At 36.2% G+C, this 14753-nt stretch overlaps 1 protein-coding gene across 1 annotated transcript in view; it reads left to right on the forward strand.

Moving 5' to 3' along the window:
• The first annotated feature begins 1175 nt into the window (after nt 1–1175).
• The window catches only part of SVOPL (SVOP like), a 75683-nt gene continuing 62105 nt past the window's right edge, over nt 1176–14753 (forward strand). The window contains exons 1-4 of the mRNA XM_044677643.1: nt 1176–1254; nt 1404–1495; nt 4802–4900; nt 6525–6596. Coding sequence (XP_044533578.1) covers nt 1176–1254; nt 1404–1495; nt 4802–4900; nt 6525–6596 — 342 coding nt within the window. The remainder of the gene's footprint in view (nt 1255–1403; nt 1496–4801; nt 4901–6524; nt 6597–14753) is intronic.

The raw sequence follows: 14753 nt of genomic DNA on the forward strand, positions 1-14753 counted from the left end.
ATATGGTCATGAAGAGTCAGACAAGACTGAAAACAACTGAACAACAACAGCTAGAGGAGGCAAGGTGACATTAACTTCAGTCACCAATCAGTATAGCTCAATCTCAGGGTAAGATTTCTAAAGCCAAGGGAATTAGCTGCCCCAGGGTCCAGATACATGTTTTTTAGAGGTCTGGAAGGTGCTATTTCAGGTAGGAGAGCACTCAGGTGGTGGTTGTAATGTTGCTTGCGTAGATGACTAGCTGGCAATATTAACTTAATTCTTCTTCTTTTTTTAATCCTTACCTTCCATTCTAGAATCATACTAAGTATTGGTTCTTAGACAGAAGAATAGTAAGGACTAGGCAATTAGATTTAAATGACTTGCTCAGGGTCACATAGCCAAGAAACATCTGAGGCCAGATTTGAACTCAGGATCTCCTGTCTGTAGGTCTGGCTTTCTATCGATCAAGTCACCTAACTGTCCCAATTATTAGTCTTTTAAAACCACGTCCAGTCTGTTGGAAAGAATCTGCTAAAACCTTTGTTGGCTAGTCAATCTGAGGAGCTTGTGGGAGTTGCCATGCTCGGCTGTGTCTTTAGTATCACCAGTCTTCTATTCAGAAACATACAAAGTTATTGAGGTTTTTTGCCAGTGGAAGAGAATAGTATGGATCTGTGAGTTTACTTTAATAGAGCACTCCCTAGTGAGGAAATTCCTTCTGTTAATACAAATCAGCAACTATGTCTGTAATTTATTATCTCAGAGGGTAGCCTAGGACACTAAGAAGTAAATGACTTGTCCAGGGTGAGACTTAAGCCTAGTTTTTCCTAATGGAGATCTGACCATTTGCCTTGCCAGATATTTCTTTTGTTTGAATCACTTTTATCGATGCTTTTTATTTTTATAATCAAATCATTTCTGAAGATACCACTTTTGCCCATCTTATATTAAAACTTCCCTTGTAAAAAAAATACTTACAAAAAGAAAACCTAATAAAATGACTGTGTCTGACTGTAATAAAATAGGCCTTGGAATTCCCTGCCTTCCTGATAAAATGAAGGAGGTATGACTGCCAAAGAATTATGCAAAGATGACAATAAAATCCCAGCTGAAGCTTTTTGTGGATTCCTTATTTCCTCAGGAGACCTCAAAGTGGAAAGAAGGGCAACCTGGGATTCTGACCCCTTTAGAAGATGGCCACCAAACAGACCGAGCCTGTAACCACTATTGGCCTTGAAGAACTGAGTCCAGAATCCTCAGAGCCACAAAAAGGTAAGAGTTTTATAAAATGGAGAACAACCTCCATTATTTTTCTAGAGAAGTGAGTAAATCCTCCAACTTGTTCCACAAGAGGTTACCCTTTTCGGATGGCATTTTAGACTAAGTATTTAGTTAAACCTGACTTTGCCTTTCTTCCTTAGAGTCAAAGACATTCACAGTAGAAGAGGCTGTGGAGACCATTGGATTTGGACGGTTTCACATAGCACTGTTTCTAATTATGGGCAGCACAGGGGTAAGTGTTCTTTTGTTATTTAATTCTTCAGATATCAAGCTATCTTTCCCTGAACACAGGGAATAAACCATTGACTTTGAGTCATCCACAGCAACAATAATCTCAAGGGGTAGACAAATTTAATAAATAAAATTAATTTAATTTTTAATTTTTATTAAAGCCATGCAAAACACACTTCCATATTAGTCATTGTTGTAAGCGCACACTCATACATAACCAAAACCCCAGAATAAAAGCATAAATACACTGATGTGAAAGACGACTCCAACAATTCTTTCTCTGGAGGTGGATAGCTTTCCTTGGAGTAAGTCTTTCAGGAATCGTCCCAGGTCATTGCACTGTTGAGAGCCAAGTTTTCACAAATTATAATTGTCCAATATTACTGTTATTGTGTACAATGTTCTTCTAGTTCTGCTTATTTCACTGCATCGGTTCTTGCATATTTTTCCAACTTTTTCTGAAATCATCTTGCTTATTATTCCTTTTAGCACAGTAATATTCCATCGCCAACACATACCACAATTTGTTCAGCCATTCCCCAATTGATGGACATTCCCTCAACTTCCAATTCTTTGCCACTACAAAAAGAGCTGCTATAAATATTTTTATATTAGTATGTCCTTGCCCCTTTTTCGTTATCTCTTTGGGATACAGACCCAGTAGTCACATTACCAGATCAAAAGATATGCACAATTTTATAGCCCTTTGTGTATAGTTCCTAATTGCCCTCCAGGATGGTTGGATCAGTTCACAACTCTGACAATAATGCATTAATGTCCCAATTTTGCCACATCCCCTCCAACATTTACCACTTTCAATTACTGCCATATTGGCCAAGCTGATAGGTGTGAGGTGGTACCTCAGAATTGTTTTAATTTGCACTTCTCTAATCAAGTGTGATTTAGAAATTTTTTCTTATATTGATGGCTTTAATTTCTTCATCTGAAAATTGCTTGTTCATATCCTTTGACCATTTGTCAACTGGAGAATGGCTTGTCTTATAAATTTGACTTAATTCTTTATACATTTGAGAAATTTGACCTTTATCAGATAAAATCTGAAATAAAATTTTTTCCCTAGTTTGTTGTTTCCCTTCTAATCTTGGTTAGATTAATTTTGTTTGTACAAAAGCTTTTTAATTTAATATAATCACAATTATTCCATTTACATCTTATAATAACTCTCTGTCTCTTGTTTGGTCATAAATTCTTCCTTTCTCCAAAGATCTGCCAGGTTCTGTGTTCTTCTGTTTTAGTTATGGTATCACTCTTTTTATCTAAATCATATGTCCACGTTGACCCTATCTTGGTATAGGGTGTGAGATATTGGTCTATACCTAGCTTCTGCCATACTGCTTTCCAATTTTCCCAGCAGTTTTTGTTAAATAGTGAGTTCTTATCCCAAAAGCTGGGATCTTTAGGTTTATCAAACACTAGGTTACTAAGGTCATTTACCCCTGTATATTGTGTATCTAATCTACTCCACTGATCTACCATTCTGTTTCTTAGCCAGTACCAGATTGTTTTGATGATTGCTACTTTATAGTGATGTTTGAGATCTGGTACTGCCAGGCCTCCTTCCTTCACATTTTTTTCATTAGTTCCCTTGCTATTCTTGACCTTTTGTTCTTCCAGATGAATTTTGTTATTTTTTTCTTGTTCTATAAAATAATTATTTGGTAGTTTGGAATGGCACTGAATAAATAAATTAATTTAGGTAGAATTATCATTTTTATATATTAACTTGGCCTACCTGTGTGCAATTAATATTTTTTAAATTGTTTAGATCTGACTTTATTTGTGTGAAAAGTGTTTTGTAATTGTGTTCATATAATTTCTGTGTTTGCCTTGGCAAGTTGTTTAGAGTAATTTTAAATGGAATTTTTCTTTCTAATTCTTCTGCTGGTCTTTGTTGGTAATGTATAGAAATTCTGATGACTTATGTGTATTTATTTTGTATCCTGCAACTTTACTAAAGTTATTAATTCAACTAATTTTTAGTTGATTCTCTATGATTCTCTAAATATACTATCATATCATTTGCAAAGTTTAGTTTCCTTATTGTCTATTTTAATTCCTTCAATTTCTTTTTCTTTCCTTATTGCTAAAGCTAGCTAAAAATGTAATAAAACATAAAACCCCACATAGAATCCTTTTTTTTCCCCAATCATACCTTAGGAAATAAACAGTTATATTGCTGGGTCAAAAGTTATATGTAGTTTTATAACCCTTTGGGTTTAATTCCGGATTGTTCTTCAGAATGGTTGGATCAGTTCACAATTCTATCAACAGTATATTCATATTTCTGCTTTTCCACATTCTCTCCAAGAGTTTTCATTTTTCCTTTATCAATTTAGCCAATTTGATGGGAATGACATGATATCTCAGAATTATTTTGAATTGCATTTCTCTCATCAGTAATGAGCAGCGTTGGTGAAGGTTTTCAAGTTTGTGTGCCCAAACTACAACTTCAAGCTGTTGAGCCCCCCGCATTGCTCCTGAGAACAGAGGGAGGGAGTGCTCTCTTTGGGTGGCTGGACAGAGGGGCAGGATGCCCAAAAATGTCCTTAGGAGCTGGGAAGAGGGGGAACAGAACAGCTCCCTTGTGCCAGCTGGGCACACGTGCCAATACTTTGCCAACACTGATCTAGAGCATTTTTTTCCAGGTAGTTATGTATAACTTTGATTCCTTCATCCCCAAAACTCTGTTATATCTTTTGATCAATTTTCAATTGGGGAATGGCTCATATCTTACACATTTAACAAAGTTCTCTAGTTTGAATATGAGGACAACTTTCTTGACTTCCCCCCTTAATGCTAGTACCTTTCCTCATTTGATTATTTCCAATGTATCCTTTTTGTGGATAGTTAGTACATAGTTATTTGCATGTTGTCTCTTTCAATAGACTGTGACGATCTTGAAATTAGGGACTTTCCCCCCTCAATATCTCCTAGCAAATAGGCAATTAATAAATGCTTAACTGACTTGACTAACTCTTGTGTGTGGATAGAGATTCTGTATGCTGTACTAATTCCAAGGGGAACTCTGTACATTTTTTTCATGATGAATCTTGCCCTTATTATGTGATTCTTTGTAATAATTTTCCAACTGTTGCATATCTGTGTTTTCCTCAACTCTACTGTAAGGTCCCTGAAACCAGGTTTGCATGTCTTTTTATTCATCTCATAGCAGTCATCAGGACTGAGTATTTTATTAACAAATGAGGGAGGGGAGAAGACAGACTTGGAGAGAAGCTGTGGCATACTGGCTATTTTATTCAGCCTTGGTGTTCTGCTCCTTCTATAGGTTGCTGAAGCCATGGAGATCATGTTGATTGCTGTTGTGTCTCCTGTTATCCGCTGTGAATGGCATCTGGAGAACTGGCAAGTGGCTTTGGTGACCACAGTGAGTAGCCGCTCTCCACGCTATGTGCGTGTAGGAATTAGGGGTCCAGGGCCAATACAAACTGCCTTCTTCCCTTACTCCAACTTTGAGCCCCAAGACTGAGAATTCTAGAACTTGGTCATTTATGAGCAATTCACATAAAACACATTTCTAACAATTTCCATCCAACGTCTTCAAGTTTGCTTATTTATTCTACATCCTTATTAGTCTGACAGAAGCAAAAAGTGTCACACTGGTACTTTTTAATTGGTGCCTATCCCACTAGAACGCTTCTACTTCAAGAGGTCTTCAGGATGCATTGCCATTCCAAGTTAACTACTCATTCGTCAGAAATGATACTAAAGGTTAGCTGTGGTCTAATGAAATCAGTGCCTTCTACAGAATAGGTCCTTAATAATTTTTTGGGGGGGATGAATATACAAAGTATGTAATGTGTTTCTGAATACTTCTAGAGGGATTTTGAGTATTAGTTCATTTCATCCTTATTGAAATACGATTCTTCCCTGTGCCCCATTTGGCACCCCATCATCTTCCTGTTTTGCTCCAATCACCACTCATTCTATTTCCTGGGGATCTTTCTAATCTTTGGCCTTTTAAGAATATATCTATTGACTACATAAGCAATTTTGTCAGCAGTGGCTGCCAGCAACAATTTAGTCCAAAAACCATTAGGAACTAATTAGTCACCTTCCCACTCATATTCCAAATTCTAATACCCTGTGATTGTACATTTATTTTCTACTCAATTTGTTGCATTGTCCCATAGCATATTATCATTTTAAATTCTCTAACTGACCCAGATTTTTAAGTGTAGATAAAGAGAGCCTAGCTACAAGGGGTGTATGTGGGCAGATGTTGAATTGGTATCCAAATACATACTATCAACAGAATCCCTCAAGTTCCTTTCCTTAGAAATTCTAATCATGGCGTTTGATTAAAGACATGGTTAAGTCAGGGGCTCTTAAAAGGGGTCTATGGACCTCTCGATTTATAGATAGATTTCAAGGGCTGTATGAATCTGGATGGAAAAAGTACATCTTTATTTCAATACAATTGGTTTCTTTCATAAAACCATGTATCTTATTTTGTGCATTTAAAGACATGATTCTGAGACAGAGTCTCTAGGTTTCACCAGATTGTTTGAGGGATCCATGATAGAAAAAAAAAAGATTAGGAGCCCCTGGGTTATACTCATGATAAGAAAAGGTATCTTTGGATTTACATTTGATTTCAAAAGTTGCTTTTAATAATGATTTGTGCCAATAAAAATTAAAAGAAGTTAAAATTTTAAAAAAGATTTGTGCTGATGTTTAAAATTTACTTAATTTTATCTAATATATTTGCTGTTTTTATCAGAAATGCATGATTGTCTGGCTAAGGGAATACACTGATGCCACATTTTAGTAGCATAACTAAATCACATTAAGTAGGAGTCACAAAATCCACTAATTTCTTATCTTCTAAAATAGTAAACCAGGTCACAAAGAATCCACTATGTGACAAGTCCCTTTTTCACCTCTGTTAGCCAGCACTTTTATCTAGAGAAGATGGGTGAATGCTTAAGGTGGTAAGTGGGCATATTTGATTGCGGTTTAAATAATTATATATTCTCTGCTCTCCATAGATGGTGTTTTTTGGCTACATGGTGTTCAGCATCCTATTTGGCTTCTTAGCTGACAGATATGGTCGCTGGAAGGTATTTTAAACCCGGACATCTATGTGGACATTGTCACTTCTATTGAATTTTTAAAATTAGATTTTATTTTCAGTTTCAAATTCTTCTTTTCCTTACCTCATCCCTCATTCATTGAGAAGGCAAGAAAAACAAAATCTGTTACAAATATGTATAGCCATGCAAAACAAATGTTTACAGTAGCTTTGCCTATTAAAAAAAAAGGAAGAAAAATATGCTCAAAGTTTGTACTCTGAGCCCATCAGTTCTTTGTCTGGAGGTGTAGAACATGTTTTTGTCATGAGTCTTTTGGAATTGTGTGGTTGGTCATTGCACTGAATAGTTATTCAACCTTTTGAAGTTATTGTCTTTACAATAATTCTGTTACTGTAAATATTATTCTCATTCTATTCACTTCAATTTTTGTCAGTTTATACAAGTTTAAGGTTTTTCTGAAACCATCTCTTCCATCGTTTCATATAGTACAGTAGTATTCTGTCATATTCATATGCTATAACTTTTCCAGTCATCCCTCAATTTGATGAGCATCCCCTTAGTTACCAATTCTCTGCCACCACAAAAAAATGCTATAGATATATTTGTATATATGGGTTTTTTTCTTCTTTCTTGGTATCTTTGAGGTATTGAGGCACTAGCAATATTACCGGGTTAAAGGATATTCAAAGTTTAAGAGCTTTTTGATATAGTTCTTAATTGCTTTCCGGAGTGGTTTAAACAAATTCACAGCCCTGCAATGATGCATTAGTGTAACTATTTCTCCATATTCCCTCCCCCCCCCACCATTTGTGATTTTACCCCCCTTTTCTTGATCAAATTGTTTTAATTTTTTTCTGTTAGTAAGTTAAAGATTTTTTTCCTGTTTAGCTTTTGATGGTTTTGATTTCTTCCTCTGAAAACTGCGAGTTCATATTCTTTGACCATTTATCAATTGGGGAATGGTTTATTCTTATAAATTTGAGTCAGTTACCTATAGATTTTAGAAATGAAGCCTTTATTAGAGAAACTTACCACAAAGTTTTCTCTCAATTTTCTACTTTTCTTCTAATTTTAGCTACATTGATTTTGTTTATGTAAAAATTACCCATTATTGCCTATGAATTTTTCTATCTCTTATTTGGCCATGAACTCTTTCCTTAGCCATAGATTTGAGAGGCAATTTTTTTTCCCATGCTCTACTAACTTGCTCAAGGTATTGTCCTTTGTGTTTAAATCATGTACCCAATTTGAGATTATCTTATTATATAATATGAGATGTTCATCTATGACTACTTGTTGCTATACTACTTTCCAGTTTTTCCAATATTTCTGGTCAAATAGGGAGTCTATGAACCAACAGTTGGGATCTTTGAGTTTTATCAAATTCTAGATTATTGTACTCATTTTCTTTTGTACATTGTGTAAGGAATCTGTTCCAATGACCAACCATTTTATTTCTTAAACAGTATCAAATCATTTTGGTGGTTACAGCTTCATAGTATAGTTTGAAATCTGGTACTTCTAGGCCCTCTTATTCCACATTTTTTCCCATTGATTTCCTTAACTATGTTGATTGTTTTTCATCCAGATAAGTTTTGATATATTTTTTTCTAGCTTTATAAAGTAATACTTTGGTAATTTGGTATGGCACTGAATAAATTCAAGTGCTATTATTATTTTTGTTATATTAGCTCCATCTACTTTATGAATAATATTTTCCCAAAATATTTATGTCTGTCTTTATTTGGATGAAGTGATTTGTAATTGGTTTTTTTTTTAAACCCTCATCTTCCGTCTGTGTATTGGCTCCAAGGCAGAAGAGTGGTAAGGGTAGGCAATGGGGGTCAAGTGACTTGTCCGGGGTCACACAGCTGGGAAGTGTCTGAGGTCAGATTTGAACCTAGGACCTCCTGTCTCTAGGCCTGGCTCTCAATCCACTGAGCTACCCAGCTGCCCCCAGTGATTTGTAATTGTGCTCACGTAGCTTCTGTGAATGTATTGTTGGGTAGGGTCCCAAGTATTTTATACTGTTATTTTAACTACAATTTTTCTGTCTCTTTTGTTGGGAAGCTATAAAATGCTCATGATTTGAATAGTTTGTTTCATATACTGCAACTTTCCTGCAGTTGTTAATTGTTTTTACTAGTTTTTTTAGTTGATTCTTACCATTCTCTAATTAAACCATCATATTATCTGCAAAAAGTAAAAGTTTTTTTTCCAAAATTACTTATATTCTTTCAATTTCTTTTTCTTCTCTTAATGCTATAGCTAGCATTTCTACAATATTGAATAATATTGATGATAATGGACAGATTACTTTACCCCTAATCTTTTTAGAAAGGTTTCCAGTTTCTCCCCATTGGAGATAATGTTTGCTCTTGATTGTAGATAGATACTACATACTTTAAGGAAAGCTTTATTCATTTCTATGCTTTCTAGTGTTTTTAATAGGAATGAGTTTTTTATTTTTTTAAAAAGAACCATTTGTGTTAAAATAATCACACAATTTTAAAAATAATATAATTTTTGTTATTACTTATATGATCAATTATACTTATAATTTTTAAAATATAGAACCAGTCTTGCTCCTGATATAAATCCAGCCTGGTCACAGTGTATGATCTTTTTGAGCTGTTGTTATAATTGTCTTGCTAGTATTTTATTTAATATTTTTGTATCAATATTTATTAGTATTTTATTTTTAAAAATTTCCATCAAAATTCACTAGGGAAATTAGTCCATAGTTTGCTTTCTATGTTTTTGTTCTTCCTGGTTTAAGCATTAAAACCATATTTGTATTGTAGAAGGAATCTAGTAGGGCTCCCCTTTACAATGATTTTTTCCATATGGTTTATATAGTTTTGGAACGAAATGTTCTTTAAATGTTTGGTAGAATTTGCTTGTAGATCCATCTGGTCCTGGGCTTTTTCCCACAGAGAGCTCAATTATGTTGTATTCAATATCTTTTTCCAAAAGAGAGTTATTTACATATTCTACTTCCTTGTCTGTTATGTGGGAAATCTATATTCTTGTAAATATTCATCCAACCATTTCACTAAAATTTTCAGTTTTATTGGCATATAGTTGGGCAAAATAGCTCCTAAAAATGGCTTTAATTTCATCTTTGTTGGTTGTGCATTTACCCCTCTTATTTTTGGTACTCGTAATCTGATTTTCTTCTTTCTTTTAAAAAATCAAATTAGTCAGTGGTTTGTCTTTTTCCCTCCATAAAATCAGTTCCTACTTTTATTTATTAGTTTTATTTTTTTTAAACTTTCAACTTTAATATTTCCTTTAATTTTCAGGATTTCAATTTTGGTGTTTAGTTGGGAGGAAGGGTGTTACTTTGTGTTCTGTTAATTTTTTTAAAAAAACATATGCCCTATACACTGATTTGATCATTTTCTCCTTTATTGATATGTGTTTGAAAAGTATGCTTTCTTGTAGGTGCTCCTTATACTGTACATATTTCTTAAAATATGTCTAGGCTATTTTGTTGTTGTTGTTGTTCATGGCTTCCAGGTAATTAAAATTTTTTTAAATGATCTCTCTTTGATCTTTTTATCTTGAGCTATCCTGTCACCAGAATAACTCTTTATGGTCTGATTATTTTTTTGTTTGCCCATTCTTCCAGTCCATTTCATGACTGTTTTAATGCTCCCAAAGAAGTGTGATTGATGGAGAGAGCTGTTCATTACCCTCCTGGTCTGAGTTCTACAAGTTTCTGACCCAGGTTTGGGGCTATTGTCTTGTGAATGGTTGAGTCTCTGTAGATTACTGTTGGACTTGATCATTATTATTTCCTCTTAGAGGTTCTGCAGGGTAAGAGCTACTGAACCTACCTCTCCTTTCTTGACTTGATCATTCTACTACTGGCTTATGTTTTTTAAATTGTTGTTTTCTTTATTCATTACTTTCATTTCTTTTTCCCATTTTTCTTTGACCTGTCTTATTTGATTTTTGAATTACTTTTTGAGTTCTTCCAGAGCTTGAGACCAATTTCCATTATTTTTTTTGAAGTTTTACATGTAGTTGCTTGGATCTCACCATCCCCTATTAGTTCTGTGCTTTGCTCTTTGCCCACATAGACATTTTTGAGGGATAAATGTATCTTTTGCTGTTTGCTCATTTTCCCAGACTTTTTTTGATTGGGAATTCTGAAAACTGCTTGCTGAATCTATCTTCTTTGCTGGTTGTAGGGATTGGCACCGTGAGCTATTTTGCCCTGGGGCTAGGTCATCAGTGCAACCTTGAAAGGGCCTAGAGCTATGGACTTCTGGACCTCACTACAGGTTGGTGCCAGGGCCTGAGACTTCAATGGATATATCTGAAATGCCTTTTTTTTGTTGGTGTAGCTCCCCCATCCCAGGATTCTAAAATTAACATATTCCCAGATATGGAATCTGGTATGGTAGAATGGTAGATGGGGGTAGGGGGTAGTTATAGACCAACACTCCCCTGTATGCAGTTTTCCTTCTGGTTCCCTCTTGTCCCATGAAAATCAACTCTCTCTGTCTACCTTTCAAGTTGTGTTCAGCAGTTACACCCCTCACTCCATCTTGCTGTTTGTTTTTGATTCCTGTCATTTTCTGGCACTTTTTAAAGATTGGTTTGGAAGGATATTCCAAGTGGTTTGGGCTTTTGCTGTGATTAAGCCACCATATTGATTCTGCCCCCCTACTACTGGTTTAAGTGATGAGCTAAAGATTAAAACTGAGTCATAGTTCTGCTCCTAGGCTCAGGATCCCAGTTATATTTTTAGAACTTGTCCTTGCTCATCTAGCCTCTCACTCATGACTATTATTTTCCTCCCTGGATCCGTGATCTAGAACTGATTAATGAGCAACAGAAATGCCAAATAATACCTGCTACCCTCCCTGTTCTAGTTCAGGGGTCACCTGGGATCACTTTCTGCCTTGGTCCTTCTTGCCCTGGTGCTCTGTCTCGGCTTCCTTTCTGTCCCTGGGCTCTTACCATGCTTCTATACTGTTCTGTTATCTCTAGGCCTGGCTCTCAATCCACTGAGCCACCTCGCTGCTCTATGACTTTTTCTTCACTTTTCTGGTCAAAATTTGCTCTGGCAGGTTTTCTAGGTTGTTGGGGAATTGTGGTGGGTGATCTAAGCAAAAGTGTTTCTCTCACTCCATCATTTTGATTCTGTTCCTTATTGTTTCCAATATCAATAAGAAATGGTATCATACCAGAGAACCCTCACTAAATAGAATTCAATTTGATTCACTTTCCTTCTCTATTCTGTTATCCCATAAATTTGCCACTACCACTATCAAAGGACATTAAGGGAAAATGAAACCCTAGAACTGGGGGAAGAGAGGGATTTTTCTTTATAGATCTTACGACTGAGTCATGGCCTGACCTTTCCCTAATTCTCTACTATAATTCAGCTCACATAGTTAAAGGTGAATTAACATGAGTTATGTAAAGTATACTACAATGCAAGTAAAGTTGGGAAGGGGAAATAAACCATATTTTTAGAGGCAGTATAGTGACATGTTACTTAGCTTGATATAGATTTAAAACATTAAACAAGAGAACCTACTAGGTCCTCTCTCCTATAACTTCCAATTTGTCATCTGTGTGGCATGTGGACTGATTGAAATGACTGGGGAAACAAAGATTTGAGCTTCCAAGTATAATGATTCATTAAGCAATGCATGCTAATTGAAGAACAAATCAGGACTGGTGCCTTCTCAGTCTGACATTGGACCCTCCATACAAGGGGAGATAGATTTTTATGCATTAAAAAAGCAATTAACAGAATGCAAACCAAGATATAAGATTAGGTATTCTGATTTCTAATTGGAGGGAAAATGATGGATTTTCCAAGTTGAGAGGGAAGAAAGGTGAGTAGATTTCAAGGTCCTTCATCTTTTAGAATTGAAATATACTGATTAACTGTATCATCTGCATTTTATAAAACAATGGATGGCTTAAACCACAATGACTGATGAGACTTTACAAAATAGCTGAAGAAAAAAGAAAAACAGAGAAAGGGAAAGATATACCCAACTGAATACAAAATTCCAAAGAATGGCAAGGAGAAATAAGATTTTCTTTCTTAAACATAATGCAAAAATAGAAGAAAACAGGTTCTGGGTTAAGATGGCGGCAGAGTAAGAAGCAGCTCTTAACCTCTCCTTACCGAAACACACAAAACTCCTCAAGGGGACATAAAAACAAGTCCAGACGAACGGAGGAACCCCACAACAGGGCACAGTGTGGAACGTACATGGAATCGGGGCATTTCCATGCTATAAAGGGGTGAAACAGCTCTCACTAAATCGCAGGCTGAGCAACCGCACCACCCCCACCCCCTCCACACACACCACCTATAGCGCTGAAGCCAGCTAAAAAGAAATAGAGCAAGTTTGGGGCACCCATCAAGTCATTGGCAGCTCTGGGGGCTGTTCCTGAGAGCAGCAAGATTTAGGACCCCAAAAAGCTAAAGAAAGCACACAAACTCTGAGCGCAGAAGTAGGGTGCAGAGAGCGGACACAGGACGCAGAGCGCGGGCTGAGACCGCAGGCGTGGGTGGAGGCAGACACAGCCACAAGCTAAAGCTCTGAAACCCTGAGTGGGGAACCAGTGCAGACGGGTATACGACTGTGGAAGCAGCGCCCTGAGACTTGTAAAGAAACCTCCAGCAGAGGATCAAGCAAGGGGATCCACCAGGGGGCTTGACCTTGGAAAAAACCAGAACTCAGACCTCAGGAGCCAAAAGACCGCGGACAGACCCTGAGCACGAGGATAAACCTGAGAAGCTGCTGGGCTAACGATGGCTACTCAGTCTCAGGAAGTTCAGAAGAGAAAGATTAACAACAAGAAAAAGAAGTCTTTAACACTTGACAACTTTTACACAGAGAAAATCCAGACAACCGAGCAAACAGGAGGAGAACAAACAAGCATCCGGACCCTCCTCAAATAAGGAAAACTCCTCACAAGCTATGGAAGAGTTCAAAACTGAGATTTTGAGGAAAATGGAAGAGCTCTGGCAAGAAAATAACAGTTTAAAAGGTAGAATCTTGCAATTGGAAAGTGAGGCTCAGAAACCAAATGAACTGATAAGCAAATTGAACACCAAAAATGACCAGATTGAAAAGGAATAATCAAGGGAGGGGATAAGGGATACAGGCTTAAAGCAAACCACTGGTTTAAAAGGAAATAGTATAAGAAAAAGGGGGTAGGAATAGGGGAGGATACGAAAATGTCAGCAAATGCACAACTGATGATTATAACTCTGAATGTGAATGGGATGAACTCACTTATAAAAAGGAAGCAAATAGCGTGGATTAGAAACCAAAATCCTACCATATGTTGTCTACAAGAAACACATATGAGGTGGGTGGACATACACAAGTTTAAGGTTCAGGGCTTGAACAAAATCTTTTGGGCGTCAAATGAGAAAAAGAAGGCAGGAGTGGCTGTTGTGATTTCTGACAAAGCCAAAGTAAAAATAGATATGATTAAAAAAGACAGGGAAGGCCATTACATCCTGATTAAAGGCAGTATAAACAATGAGGAAATAACACTGCTCAATATGTATGCACCAAGTGGCATAGCACCCAAATTCATAAAGGAGAAACTGGCAGAGCTCAAGAAGGAAATAGATAGTAAAACCATACTAGTGGGAGATCTAAATATTCCTCTTTCAGATCTAGATAAATCAAACCAAAAAATAAATAAGAAAGAGGTAAGAGAGGTGAATGAAGTCCTAGAAAAATTAGATTTAATTGATATGTGGAGAAAAATAAATAGGGACAAAAAGGAATACACCTTCTTTTCAGCTGCACATGGCACATTCACAATGATTGACCATGTTGTAGGGCATAGAATCATTGCAAACAAATGCAAAAGAGCAGAAATAATAAATGTAACCTTCTCAGATCATAATGCAATAAAAATAATAATTAGTAAGGGCACCTGGACAGGAAAATCAAAAACTAATTGGAAATTAAATAATATGATTCTCCAAAACCAATTTGTCAAAGAAGGAATCATAGAAACAATCAACAATTTCATTGAAGAAAGTGACAATGATGAGACATCCTACCAAACTCTGTGGGATGCGTCCAAGCCAGTACTCAGGGGGAAATTTATATCCTTGAGTGCATATATTAACAAATTAAGGAGGGCAGAGATCAATGAATTGGGCATGCAACTCAAAAA

The sequence above is a fragment of the Gracilinanus agilis genome, chromosome 5, assembly GCF_016433145.1.
Source record: "Gracilinanus agilis isolate LMUSP501 chromosome 5, AgileGrace, whole genome shotgun sequence".
NCBI classification, from domain to species: Eukaryota; Metazoa; Chordata; class Mammalia; order Didelphimorphia; family Didelphidae; genus Gracilinanus; species Gracilinanus agilis.